At 33.6% G+C, this 14,803-nt stretch overlaps 1 protein-coding gene across 1 annotated transcript in view; it reads left to right on the top strand.

Moving 5' to 3' along the window:
• LOC145294152 (WD repeat-containing protein 64-like) overlaps window positions 1–14,505 on the top strand; it is a 124,088-nt gene extending 109,583 nt beyond the window's left edge. The window contains exons 31-33 of the mRNA XM_080141262.1: window positions 2,596–2,694; window positions 10,710–10,769; window positions 14,145–14,505. Of these exons, the coding sequence (XP_079997388.1) occupies window positions 2,596–2,694; window positions 10,710–10,769; window positions 14,145–14,231 (246 nt within the window). The 3' untranslated portion in view covers window positions 14,232–14,505. The remainder of the gene's footprint in view (window positions 1–2,595; window positions 2,695–10,709; window positions 10,770–14,144) is intronic.
• The last annotated feature ends 298 nt before the right edge of the window (window positions 14,506–14,803 follow it).

Here is a 14,803-nt window from a genome sequence, read left to right as displayed (position 1 = left end):
AACAGTATTCCATCCTTGGCCGTACTTGGCTTTTATATAGATAGAGAATTGCATCAGTAGTGAGATATCTTCTGGAGCGGTAGAAGGATCCCACCATCTTTCCAGCGACCTTGGCAACAGACTTGATGTACGTGTTCTTTGTAGGTAAATAGAACTTCCATCCACGGGGGAGGGGGGTATGTTTTTTTAATATGTGTTGATTAGCAAATTATACTTCTCCACATGATCAAGAACAAAAACTCCTTCCTTTCCTTTTACAAGGAGGTTTTGAAGCCCTTCCACATACAGCACCTGGTATTCCCAAATTGTCACCCATCTAGAACTGACCATGCTAAGAGTTGATTCGGAGAAAATGGTGACGTTAAATTTTGTCAGCTATTTAAAGTACGGTGAGGCTGTCCTCGCATATGCTGCGCCTCGTATTTCTAAATGGTTGCCCATTTCATACTGACTAGGCTCAATTTTTCTTAACTTATATGATCTAATAAGACCTCTTATTTAATCATCATTCTTATAAACAAAAGCGATTTCTACATATAAATATTCAAACAAATATACGACGCGTACTTTTTCTTAATTTTCTTTCAATGTTTATCAAGGTCAAGGGTAATTCGAGGATAAAGGTTAATAGGATGGAACGATTGTCAAGGAAATTGATCAATGTAATGAACTTTTTTTGTGGAATTTTTAATTTAATTTAATTTAAAAATTTAATTCAAATGATATATTTTCAAATAAGTGTTCGTTATAATACCTTTACTTTATATATTATTTTAAAAAGCGTGTTTCGCTCCATCTAATCGTTTATATTACAATCGTCTTTAAACCTTTTATGCCTTCTTGTCAGAATGTTTAATATAAGATGGAAAAAATAAACCGCACAATTTTTTTATTTCAATTCAAGCTAGGTCAATAAGCTGTCGAAACATCTCGCGATATAAACAATACGTTTGACCTAGGTACCACTACTGAACGCACAGCAGAATGGTGGTGTAAGAAATTTCGTGACGGTCGCTATCATTTTAAAAAGAACCCGATTAGTTTTGTACACCTGAAATGTCGCACTTCAGGTGTACGAATCAAACACTATGGAAATTATAGTTTTTGTATCAAAATGTGCTTTTTACTTTTAATACTAATAGGATCACCGCTTATCAAGACACAAAGGCTACTTGAGGATAACAGTTAATGAGTTTGTCAGAGATGATAAGACAACACCTTGAGAGGATTGGAAACTATGAGTGAACCGGATAGAACTTGATATAGCTTGACAAAAATTTGTCAACATTAGATTTGAAAGCGATTATGTTGTAATCAACTAGGAAACAGTCCAGTTGTATTGTGTTCTACAGAGAAGAATTTTAAAATATTTTTTTCTGTGGAAGTTCTGTTTGTTTTAGATACACAGAAGGGGAAATAATTTTTTATAGCGGTTGTAACTAGACGAGTTTTTCTTTGTTTTAAAAGAGCACTGTAGATAAGAGCTTAGTTACGCACCTACCATAAAAATAATGATGGAGAAGAAAAAGACTAGCAATGTCTCTTTTGCGAGCAAGAGGGTGTAGGGAAAAGTGTAACGTAGCCATTACGCCGCAAATGGACAAACAAATAAAACAGGAATAAAATAAAAATAAAAATCTGGTTCAGCATTTTTTCTTTTTTTAACAAAAGTTTTTTATTGGCATTATTTTCGGTACCACTTTTAAAAAAAAAGTCTCTTGCTGCCATATGTCCATTTTAGCCTGAACGACGTTTCTCCTCACCGCATGCTCGGCGTAGACAGCCATTTCTGGCCTTGTTTTACACGTTCATTCTCAGAGAAGCCGACTTTGTTTTCTCTCCTCACGCCGACATTAGCCAGCAATTTCTCGCCTGCGATTTTACACGTCCATTTTCTTCATCGTCTACTTTGCTTCTTTCACGAATAAATCTTGCATTTTTTCTCCTTTTTTCCACTCCTCTTCTCGTGCACACTTCCTAATTTGCATATGCGCGTTTTTCTGTTGCTGCTACTGCTAATCTTTTCGCATGCTGGCTATCCAACGCTGCTCGTGATATTTCTACGCGCTCACACACAGTGTGTTACAAGAGAAGAGTACACTCCCCTCCTCTAGATTTCAAAGTGGATTTAGTATGAAAGAGTACTCCTAGTAGGACTTCATCAGATCTGAAAATGGTACTTTATCCTTGGACGTATCCGAAATAGAAGTAGAGGATTGCGTCAGAAATTGGTTACTTTCTAGAAAATCTGGAGATTTTGCCATTTCAACTTACATTTGTTGGGCCGTGGGATTAGCACTAGATAGTCCTATGAGACCCACTCTCTCACATCTTGCCTTCCCATTTTAGTTACTAACTAACTGCCTGAGGGGCCCTCACGGGGAAATGCCAACGGGACTGCCTAGGTATTTATTTAAGGGCCAGAGTGTACTACTTCTTTAGTGCTGTTTCATTCTTCTCACTTTCTACATCATCCTAATAGTGAGAGGACAATAAATACTGAGATACTTTCTGGAGTGATAGCATGATCCAATCATTTTCTTTTTATTTGATGTCATACCGTTTCTCTGCGACATTTTTCATTGGTTGTTTCAGCTAACAACGCCTCAAATTCCTAAGCTGCCACTTTTAAATATGAAGACTTTCCGTGATGATGAAATCGTCAACCTCCACACCGAAATGAAAGATCTTAAGGTAAGACGACTATAATTGATGCATTACTCTTTGTCAAGGTTGCAAACTGTTAAAGCAGTCATTATCTTACTATCGACTGAGCTGATAATTGAAAAGTACACTTGTGCCTCTCTTAACATAAATATTCCCAACTAATCCGACAACCAGAAAAAAAATCACACATTTTATTGTCGAGGACTCAAATTCATGAAGGCTTTCTACTTTAATAGATTCTTTCCTCAAACAGCTTGCCATTGGAATCCCTCTCCCCGTACCGTGTTTCCCCGACTGTACCCACATGCAGAAATTGAAATGTAATGTAAACAAGCATCTTGCTGCAAAATTCTCCATGTGTAACGAAACAGCTAGCATATATGCAAATTACCAAGCCTGATGTCTCGATGCCAGTGTATCTCGTTTAAAGTGAACAGAAGTAAAAACTCAAGGGAACTGCCGACGTACTCATCCACCATATTCTATCCCAGTCATTTCAATATAATTCTTATCAGTTAATGTTCATTTATTAGTGTCGAGAATACACGAGACTGTGATTTCTAAGATACATTTTTGACATATAAAATTGAGAAGTATAACACACATACGCACACGAATATATATATATATATATATATATATATATATATATATATATATATATATATATAGATATGAATTACAATAAGATTTACCGAAATGATCCAAGATGGTAAAACTAAAGTATATTATAAATAATAACGAATTAATATTTATAAAGTAATCTCAACCAGATATAAAAGCTCGATAAAACCAAATAGGTGATGGAGCTTATAATAAGAGCAAATAGTTAATAAAACATGTTAAAAACACTTTGAAAAAGAGTTAAAAACATATTTAATCTGAAAAGGAAACACTTAATAAGTGGATAGTCTTTAATCCGTAGAGTTTCGAAGAAATACTTTCCTTCTCATCAGAGGGTAAGAATTAGTAAAATGCGGGATCGGATTTTGCATACAAAAGTATTTGATGAAACTGCAAGTAAGTCAAAGATCTTACTTGATAACAAAAAGTGAAGCAGAGGGAATATGGTGAAGAAAAAAGTGATTTCACGTGAATGGATAATCTGGTGAAAGGTAAAGTATCCAATGACGTTAAAATCCAAAAATGTAAATCCAAGAAAATTAATTAAATTTCCATTCGCACAAGTAAAATCCAAGGAAACCGCATAATTGGAAGATGGTCCAAAATAATCCAAAAGGCTGAAATCCGTGGAATAATTCACAAATATGTACAAGGAAAAGGGGAAAAAATTTCAATCTATAAATATAAAAGCGAAAATGTGTGTGTGTGTGTGTGTGTGTGTGTGTGTGTGTGTGTGTGTGTGTGTGTGTGTGTGTGTGTTTTCGTGTATGTCCAAGACAGGATTTTTTTTCGCTTGCTTTTCGCTCGGGTTGCTTCTTCTTAAAACTTTTTATATCATGTCTGAATTATAATATCTACACGTGAACAACGGGGGTCGCCTGTCTATTTAATTTGCTCGACTTTGAAAAGATAAATATTCAACATTTTTTGCTCGCCGCATGTGGATTAGGCTTTTTTGTAAAATAAAAGCGAAACTAAATAAGGCGGTGTTCCGGTCAGGATCGCCGAAAACGTCCGAAAGCAATCAGCTTTTCCTTATATCAGACAATTGCTATCCAATTTGGACAATCCCCAAAAAAATAAAAATAAAAAAGCCGTTCCCGCAGTAAATAAAATACTATCCCGCAGTCAAAGTTGACCTCATTACGTCATTAAAACGTGCACCTGCCAATTCTAAATAATTAAATAAATTCAAACGTGTTTCCGTTAGTATTTCGTGGCGGTCCAGTCGTTAACATCGCACTTTTTTTCACACTTTAATTTCCAACTTCGACTCAAGGGTTCGGGTTCGATCCTTCATACTTACCGACCAAAACTTTTTTATTTTAACCCCCCCACACACACACACATACACACCTTCAAACACCCGGGCAACGCCGGGTACCCCCCCCCCCCCCGCTAATAATATTAATATAAGAAAAATAGGATATGCGTTTAACACGGCTGCTGAGACAAAGTATAATTAAGGAAATTCAGTGAAGAAGACGAGAGAAAAAAAGTGAAAAATAAGCGGAAATAGAGGAAAAAGATTAAATGGTGATAGAATTAAATATAAAATAGAAAAGCAAATGTCAAAATTACCCAGACAATTTACCGATGACGTTAAAGGCGCGAAAAATATAGGGCAAAAAAGAGGTCAACTGAAATTTACAGGTTATTACTTAGGAAAATGTCAGCAAAAGTTATTAAAAGACACTAAATCGAATGAATAAATAAATAAATAAATACAAAATAAAAAAATAAAATATAAAATAAAAAAATTAAAAATTTATAAGGGGAGAGGATGGCCGTTATCTGCAAATTCCGGATAAAGCAAGTAAGTATATAATATATATATATATATATATATATATATATATATATATATATATATATATATATGAGCAAACAGTTAATAAAATATGTTAAAAAACACTTTGAAATGAGTTAAAAACATATTTAATCTGAAAAGGAAACACTAGATAAATGGATAGTCCTTAATCCGCGGAGTTTTGAAGAAATACTTTCCTTCTCATCAGAGGGTAGGAATTAGCAAAATGCGGGATTGGATTTTGCATGCAGAAGTATTTGATGAAACAACAAGTAAGTCAAAGATCTTACTTGAAAACAAAATAAGTTAAGCAGAGGGAATATGGTAAAGAAAAGGGTGATTACACATGAATGAATAGTCTGGTGGAAGATAAAAATCCAGTGACGGTAAAATCCAAATGTAAAACTTCAAGAAAGTTAAAAGAATTTCCATTTGTACAAATAAAATCCAAAGACATCCCGTAATTGGAAAAAGATGGTCCATAATAATCCAAAGGCAGAAATCCATGGAATAATTCACAAACATGTGTACAAGGAAAAAAATAATATTAATAAAAGAAAAATAAGATGTGCTTTTCACTCTACTTCCGAAACATAACTATAAATAAAAAAGATCTAGGAAGAAAAAGGAGAGAGAAAAAAAATGATAAAGTTAAATATAAAATAAAGGGAAACAAAAGTCAAAACAACCCAGAGAGGAAATGTTAAAGGCGCGAAAATATATATATAGGGCAAAATAATATAGGTCAACTGAAATGTACAGGTTATCACTTAAAAAATGTCAGCAAGAGTTATTAAACGACACTAAAAGGAAAATAAAAAATAAAAAGGAAAATAAAATAAATAAATAAATATATAATAAATAGAAAATAAAGAATAAATAAAAAAATAAAATATAATAAAAAATATAAAATATGATATATAATATAAAATAAAATAAGAAAAGAATAAAGATAAGAAATAAAATTATTTAAGGGGAGAAGATGGCCGGTATCTGCGATTTCAGGAAAAAAAATTAAGTAAATTCATATAGTAAAATTTAAGTAAATATACATACAAGATATGAAAGTGTGGGTAGATTGATATATTAGATAGATAGGAAGTTTAAAGAATAAAACAGAAAATGCAGATAAAAAACCGGCCATGCAAAGAAGAGATAAAGAATTAAAATAAAGGATTATTAAATTATAAAGTATTAAGAAGTATGTCGAAAAACGAAAAAGTTAAAGAAAAAATATTTTATATCTATATAAAAGGTGAAAGTAATAACTATGTAATTTCAAAATTGCCATAATTAAATTTGGACTTATGTTTACAGAAAGAGATCAGTTCATTTTTAGAATTTATTATATTGTTACTTTGAGGGGAAGTAATTATAGTTATAGCTTCGGTTGTACAGAGGCGACATGACTTAGAGCCTGGAGTATAAGACAACTTTTTTTTTATAATAGTCCGTTTCATTGATATATATATATATAACTGTTACTAAAATTGTTTACCCTAACCTTATGCATATTTATTTACTTATTCGTTTATATATCTTCTATTTTTGTTATCTTTTTTAATTCAGTTGGGTCTAATGTGGGATAAAAGGAATTTATTCTTATGCAGGCATCCATGCACTACATCCAGGCGCTTATGTTATAAATCTTCCTTAGATGTTAGTATGTGATATGATTCAAGGATACAAAGGTTACACTTTTCGATTTATGTGTTTTATACTTACTAACCCTCCCTACTATGGACTATTTTGATTTATATTCATTTTATTTCTACGGAGTTCCCTAATCAATTCGCCTAATGCTGTGCAATTTATCTTCTTACTTTTCCTGATTCTATTATTCATTCCATTATTACTACTATTATCGTGATTATTGTTATTCTTATTGTTTTTGGTGTTTGCTTCATAACCTATCTTTAATTTAAAGGATATTAGGTGGTTACGGAATCTATCTTTGAATTCGCATCTGCCGATCCCAAGTATACCTTACTATTGTTTTCAGTTATGACCTCACATTTATAGACATTATCTGAAGTTATGCATTTCCTTTCATATTTTTCCTGGGTTTCCTTATCTTTCCTGATTTTGTTAAATTTTGCATTGTTGGAACTTCTTATAATTTGGTAAGTTAGATGAAGTGGATAAGAAAAGTTTAACTGTATTTTTTATTAATCATTTTGCTTAGTTTACACTCTGGGAGGAAATGTTTATCAATAATTTGGTAGAATTCTTTCGGAATATTATTTTTATGTGGTCACTGTTCAGCAGATTAAACCAGATCTGGTTCCTTCGTCTATTTTCCCCTCTTATTTTCTCTATTAAGTTAGATACCCTCTCTCATTATTATTTTTGTAGTTTATTTTTCTCATTTTATTTTTTCCTTTTATATATATATATATTCACATAAATTTAATATACGAAAGTATAGATTTATGCGTAAACTTTAAGTATTTACTTCAAAAGTGCTCAATACGTAGGTAGAGCTAGTTAGTAATTTATAAAATATATATGGCGATTAAGCTTTGACAAGCTTCTGGGCTTGACCATTACTCCTGATCTTAAATGGAACACGTATATCAAATCTGTTGCCAAGGCCGCTGGAAAAATGGTGGGATCTTTCTATCGATCCAGTAGATATCTCACTGCTGATGCTATTCTCTATCTATATAAGAGCCAGGTACGTCCAAGGATGGAATACTGTTGCCACATCTGGGCAGGAGCTGCTAGAAAGGACTTGTCCTGCCTTGATAGAGTTCAAAATAGACTTCGTAGCCTCGTAGGAGATGTCCTTTTCTCCTCCTTACAACCTCTATCTCACAGAAGAGATGTTGCGAGTTTGTCTCTGATGTATCGTTATTTTCATGGAAAGTGTTCAACTGAGCTTCAATCTATGGTCCCCCCTCGCCAAACTTTCACAAGAAACACTCGTCTAGCTGTAAACACTATCAATAATTTCCCCCACTCTTTATCTGTGCCTAAACCTAAACATAGATTCCATGAACAAAGCTTCTTTCTTAGAACTGCACGCCTGTGGAATTGTCTTCCGTTTTCCTGCTTTCCGGCTGACTACAATATGGTTGTGTTCAAGTCTAAGGTAAATAAGTTCTTGATGAGCCGTTCCATATAAGTTATTAAATTTACCAAATTTTCATTACTAATGATTACTATATTGACCAACTTCTACTGTACACTCTTTAACCCTTATCCTTGAGTGGCCTCTGGGCCTTGATAATGTGGTGATGCCTTTGTAAAAAAAAAAAAAAAAAAAAAAAAGCTACACTGAATATTCTGCTTTTCATCCAACTATAGGATTCGTCAGGCTTATGCCTGACGAATCCTATAGTTGGATGAAAAGCAAAATATTCAGTGTAGCTTAATCGCCATATATATTTTATAAATTACTATATATATATATATATATATATATATATATATATATATAAGATCAAGTAGTTAATAAAACATGCTAAAAACACTTCGAAAAAGAGTTAAAAACATATTTAATTTTTAAAAAGGAAACACAAAATTAGTGGATAGTCCTTAATCTGCGGAGTTTCGAAGAAATACTTACTTTCTCATCAGAGGGTAGGATTTAGCAAAATGCGAGATCGGATTTTGCTTGCAAAGTATTTAATGAAACTACAAGTAATTTATAGATCTTACTTGGTAACAAATAGTGAAGCAGAGGGAATAGTGTGAAGAAAAAGGTGATTTCACGTGAATGGATAGTCTGGTGAAAGGTAAAGTATCCAATAACGGTCAAATCCAAAAAAGTTGATTAAATTTCAATTTTCACAAATAAAATCCAAGGGAATCGCGTAATTGGAAGATAGTCCAAAATAATCCAAAAGGCAGAAATTCGTGGAATAATTCACAAATTCACAAGGAAAAAGGGAATGAGTTCAAATAATATTATTAAAAGAATATAAGATGTGCCTAGAAAAAGAAATGGAAGAATTTAAAACACGACTGTTAAGGCTAGGCTGATTTAAGATTTATAATATATATATATATATATATATATATATATATATATATATATATATATATATATATATATATATATATATATATATTACATTTATTTTTACAGGCATTATTGGCTATATATGTGCATGCATGTTTCAGCAATGTCTCTTTTCAGAGAGCCGACATCATCAAGCCAAATCATTATCAAGACTAAATCCAAGGACATTTTAATTGTTTATAAAAGACAAAATTAATTGTTTATAAAGACAAAAACAACCTTTGATATACAAATAAAATGTTTTTGTATTTAGTCCTGATAATGATTTTTTCCTGATGATGTAGGTTCTCTGAAAAGAAGAACTGCTGAAACATGTATGCACATATATAGCCAATAATATTTGCATAATTAAACATACTATGTGTGTGTGTGTATGTGTGTGTGTGTGTGTGTGTGTGTGTGTGTGTGTGTGTGTGTGTTTGGAGGATTAATGAAGCCAATAATGTTGGTATAAATAAACATACTATAAACATTAATCTTATGATTAAACATATGATCTTAAATGGAATACGTACATCAAATCTGTTGCCAAGGCCGCTGGAAAAATGGTGGGATCCTTCTATCGATCCAGTAGATATCTCACTGCTGATGCAATTATCTATCTATATAAGAGCCAGATACGTCCAAGGATGGAATACTGTTGCCACATATGGGCAGGAGCTGCTAGAAAAGACTTGTCCTGCCTTGATAGGGTTCAAAATAGACTTTGTGGCCTGGTGGGAGATGTCCTTTTCTCTTCACTGCAACCTCTATCTCACAGAAGAGATGTTGCGAGTTTGTCTCTGCTTTATCGTTATTTTCATGGAAAGTGTTCGACTGAGCTTCAATCTATGGTCCCCCCTCGCCAAACTTTCACAAGAAACACTAGACTAGCTGAAAATATTATCAATAATTTTTCCCACTCTTTATCTGTACCTAAACCTAAACATAGATTCCATGATCAAAGCTTCTTTCTTAGAACTGCACGCCTGTGGAATTGTCTTCCGTTTTCCTGCTTTCCAGCTGTCTATAATATGGTTGTCTTCAAGTCCAACGTGAACAAGTTTCTGATGAGCCGTTCTACTTAAGTTAACAAATTTACCGAACTTCCATTACTATCGATTACTATATTGTCCTTTTGACTACTCTACACTCTTTAACCCTTATCCTTGAGTGGCCCATCGGCCTTGATAAGTGGTGACGCTTATGTAAAAAAAACAAAAAACAAAAACATGCTCTGTTTATTGATGGAGCACTATTCAGTAAACACAGGAGTTTCAGTAGATTTACATATAGAAAACTAACACTATGAAACCATCATACATTCACTCTTTTTTGTTGCTTATTCCCCTTTCCCCTCTATCTATCGTCTTTCATATTTGTAAATTTATAAATAAATAATGTTTTTCACTGCTTAAAAATAAAATCGTACCATATCAGTTTTGTGTGATTGTATTGTTTCGCCTTTTTATCTTATTTCTCTCTCCTTCTCTCCCCCTCCCTCTCTCTCTCTCTCTTATCTTCCCTCTTTCTCTTTATCTCCATTTTTCAATTCTATTTTATTTTACAACTGAGTGTTTCATTTTCTTTCTTTGAATACAGAGGGATCATCGAAAGATGCAAAAAAAGAATAAACATGTCGATTCCACCGTCATAAAACGCGTAAGGAATTTTCTTTTCATATTAATGCTCAATTTAACAGTATATATATATATATATATATATATATATATATATATATATATATAAGTGAACGTGTGTGTGTGTGTGTGTGAGTGTGTGCGTGTGCACATTTCTCTACGCAATAATTCTGTCAATTTTTAGTCTACAGACTCGAAATTTGATATACAGAGCACTGAGATTTGGGAAAATCGATGGAATCGGTTTTGGGCCCGAAATCTGGGGATTAAGGGGTCAAAGTTCAACGATTTGACCTTTGAGAACTCTACCAAACTCCTCCGACAATTTTTGGGTCTACGCACTTGAAATTTTAGATAAAGGTTCCTTGGACATGAATCTAACTTAATAACTTGATTTGAGCCCAAAACAATAAATTTTAAGGGGTCATAGTAGGGGTCAAAGTTAAAAAAAATTGACCTCTGCGATCTCTTCCAAATTACTAGACAATGTCTAATATGTGTAGAAAAAGTGGTTCATTCTTCGTAGGGACGTGATGTCCCTCAACAAATAGGTTGTTCCGAAATCGTGTCTGGGGAGTCGACTAATTTCAGTTAATGTTTGCAGATGTGATTTCTACCGCCTGCATACCAGCAGTAACTATCTTAGTCGTATAGGATGCGTTGCTTGTCACATCGTAGAATGTAGAACTGGATAAAAATATAAGAATTAAAAAAATCGAGGCATAGTCAATAGATTGCGCCATGGCCCATATGATTAGGTCGTCAGTATTGCACACTTCATGCATGTGACGACCTGGGTTCGTGCCTATGTCGGAGCACGTCACTGATGAGATGCAGTACATCGAAACCCACTTTGGGTTTAGCGTTGTCCGTTGTCGGTGCAATTGCTCGATTCTATCTAATTCTTGGTTCTAGCTTTATCGTGAAAGGTGTATGTGAACGGGTATTTATATCTCTCTCTCTCTCTCTCTCTCTCTCTATATATATATATATATATATATATATAATGTATTTGTAAATATATATGTGTATCCATACGTATATACATGTGTATGTATGTTTTGCGTGTTTATTTATATATGTGCATATGGATGAATAGATAATTGAAAAAAATTCAGAACTAAAATAATAAAACAAAAATAAATCAATAATAATTTTCGGAAATATTAAAATGTAATGTAGAGTAAATAATCATTGTTACATAACAATACGCATGTATTAATATGTTGTGTTCTTATGTTCAAGTAAAAAAAAAGGAGAATCTTGGTGTTCGTGATTAAGTATTGCCACTATAAGCATAAGATATCGCCAAATTTTGCTTGGTTAAAATGTTCCAACTATTTCACAGGCGTACAGTAGGGTTGAGATTACAACTGCTTTGTAGCTTTGTAGATTGCATCAGCCCTTGATTGATGAATACACTTTTATGAAGTTTCCCATATGATGCATGGGCAGCTCTGATTCTGCTATCAATGTCTTTCTCAGCTGTAGCATTTGTTGATAGGATGCTATCGAGATAAATATACTGCTCCACATGTTCTAGTTCTAGTCTTTTTGTTGTTATTTTGTCCTCAGGAAGGGTTCAGAGTCCAGGATGAAGATGAAATACCTTAGTCTTTGTTGATGTTGGGTCCATATTCTTGATAAGTTGTCTGCTGACGTCTATAGATCTTCAAAACTATGGGCTAGGGTACAGGTGTCATTAGCGTATTGCAGCTCAGTGAATCAGGAATAGTTTATATGTGTTCTGGACTTGAGGTGAGCAATGTTAAAAAGGCTACCATCCATTCAATATTTTAGTGCGATTCCGGAGTTGTTTTCCGAAATTTCATATAGCATTGTCATCATATAGATAAAGAAAAGTGTTGGAGCAAGCACACAACCTTGTTTTTAACCCTTTGTGATGGAGAATGGATCTGATAGGCCAGTTTGATGTTATACTCAGCCCATCATTCCAACATGAGTGCCTTATAAAAGTGAGGTGAATTTTGTTGGACAGCCAAATCATTCAAGCACTTGCCACATGGCTGTCGTAGGAATGCAGTCAAATTCTTTTTATAAATCATATAATATGTCATAGATGATGTCAAGGGTTTGTTGGTGTTCTTTACACTTCTCATGGCCTGTCTAGTGAAGAAGATCATATATTTAGTCTAAATCCACACTGGCTTTCAGGGAGATTGCCCTCCAATAGGGTAATGGGGTAGTTAAGCAAAATTGTAGCAAGGATCTTCACTGTGATGGAAAGAAGGGATATTCCTCAGTAGTTTCCGCATGCATTTTTGTCTCTTTTATTAAAAATGGTGACGATATTAGCATCCTTCCAGTTCACCAGTATTTCCTCTTTCTCTCTAATCTCGAGAATCAGAAGATGCATTCTGGCTTGAAGTGGAAGTTCTACATATTTAATCAGTTCCAGAGGAATGTTATCTGACCGTAGTGCTTTGAAGGATTGGGTGGCTTTGAGAGTGGCTACAGATTCGTTGAAGGTGGAATTTGCAGGCAAACTGGGCTGGGTGTTGAAGTACATTTCTCAATGAGCATAGTCAAAGAGTTAATTAGATGGAAAGCTCTGGTGTAGGATGCTTGTTGTGCCAAGCAGAACTAACTTCTGGAGTACAGTGATGTTGATGCTGTATTTGATTTACAAGGAATTCAACTATTTCTGAAGATCATCTGGAATTGAGCCAAGTGCACCTATGATGACTGACACAATAAAAGTTTTCTTATTCCACAATCTAGCAATTTCCACCCCCAGTTTCTGATAGTTTCATATTATCTCATTCTTTTTGCCTGCAAAGTTGATGTTGTTTGGGCAAACCACATCAAAATTTGGCATCCATTTGTCTTTTTGTTCACAATTACAATATCCGGTTTCCTGTGAGTTATCTCTCGATCACACTGAACCATGAAATCCCAGAGAGTCTTAACTTCCTCATTTTCTACTATCTCTTCTGGCTGATGTTGGAACCACTTGTCCATCACTTGGATTTCAAAATTTTGGCACAAGCTTCAATACAGATTTGCACAAATTTTATCTTGGTGACGTTTGTACTCTTTTTGAGCAAGTGTAGAACACGCACGAACAGTATGTGACATTGTTTTAAGAGTTAAACTACACAAGCCTGCACTTATCAGAACAGTCTTTCCCGAACATTTTTCATTGATTTCATTCATATTTATTGCCTGTTCCCGAGCAGCAAATATAAGATTTTCTGTCTCTTTAGACAGAAAATTCCATGAGTCCTGACATTTTAGTGCCGTAGTATTTCTCTCAAATTGACCATGAAGTTACATTCTTACCAACTTAGCCAACTTTTCTGCCTCTATTCTTTCCTTTATTATTATTATTATTATTATTATTATTATTATTATTGTTATTTTGTATATATTTCAGGTGGTTCCTCTTCAAAGTCTTCAACGGTTCCCAAAATTAACAACAAATCGCACATTGCATGTCAGTCTTCCAACCATTAATACATAAAAATAAAAATATGGTTGAATTTGGTGATTCAATGGGAATCATGGCGCTAAACAAAGATGGACAATATCAATCCTAAATCTCCAAACATTGCCTCAAACAATTTTTGTGATTTTCAAATCGGAAATAAAACTCTCACAAAAAAATTTCACATTAGAACAGTGAATACCAATTTGACTATGGACAATCTTGAATACAATTCTGATGCACTTACGTCTTTCAACAAGACTTTGTAAATATTTTACAATTGAAAAATAAAAAAATGTCTGTCTACCAATCTTTATTGTTTGTTTTTTTATGTTTGTTGCCTATTTCTTGAAACTAATATGATTTAAAAATGAAGTGTAAAAAAATTTAAAAAAAAAAAGCCTTTCTCTCTTTCCCGTCAGTTTAGTTGAAGAAGGTTCCACCACAATAACTAAGTTGTTCAGAAATCCACACAGATGATTTGTTCATAGTGGTGAAGGCTTTGTGTAGAACCAGCCACACTTTTTGGTATTACTGCTAACCTTTGTCAGTGCAAATGACTGCCACAAAACATAGCATACAGTAGATTACAGGTTTTTACATCAAAA

Source organism: Euprymna scolopes, chromosome 15 (assembly GCF_053919585.1).
Source record: "Euprymna scolopes isolate OS-2025 chromosome 15, ASM5391958v1, whole genome shotgun sequence".
Classification (NCBI taxonomy): domain Eukaryota; kingdom Metazoa; phylum Mollusca; class Cephalopoda; order Sepiida; family Sepiolidae; genus Euprymna; species Euprymna scolopes.
This window is presented reverse-complemented; position numbering and strand designations above follow the sequence as displayed.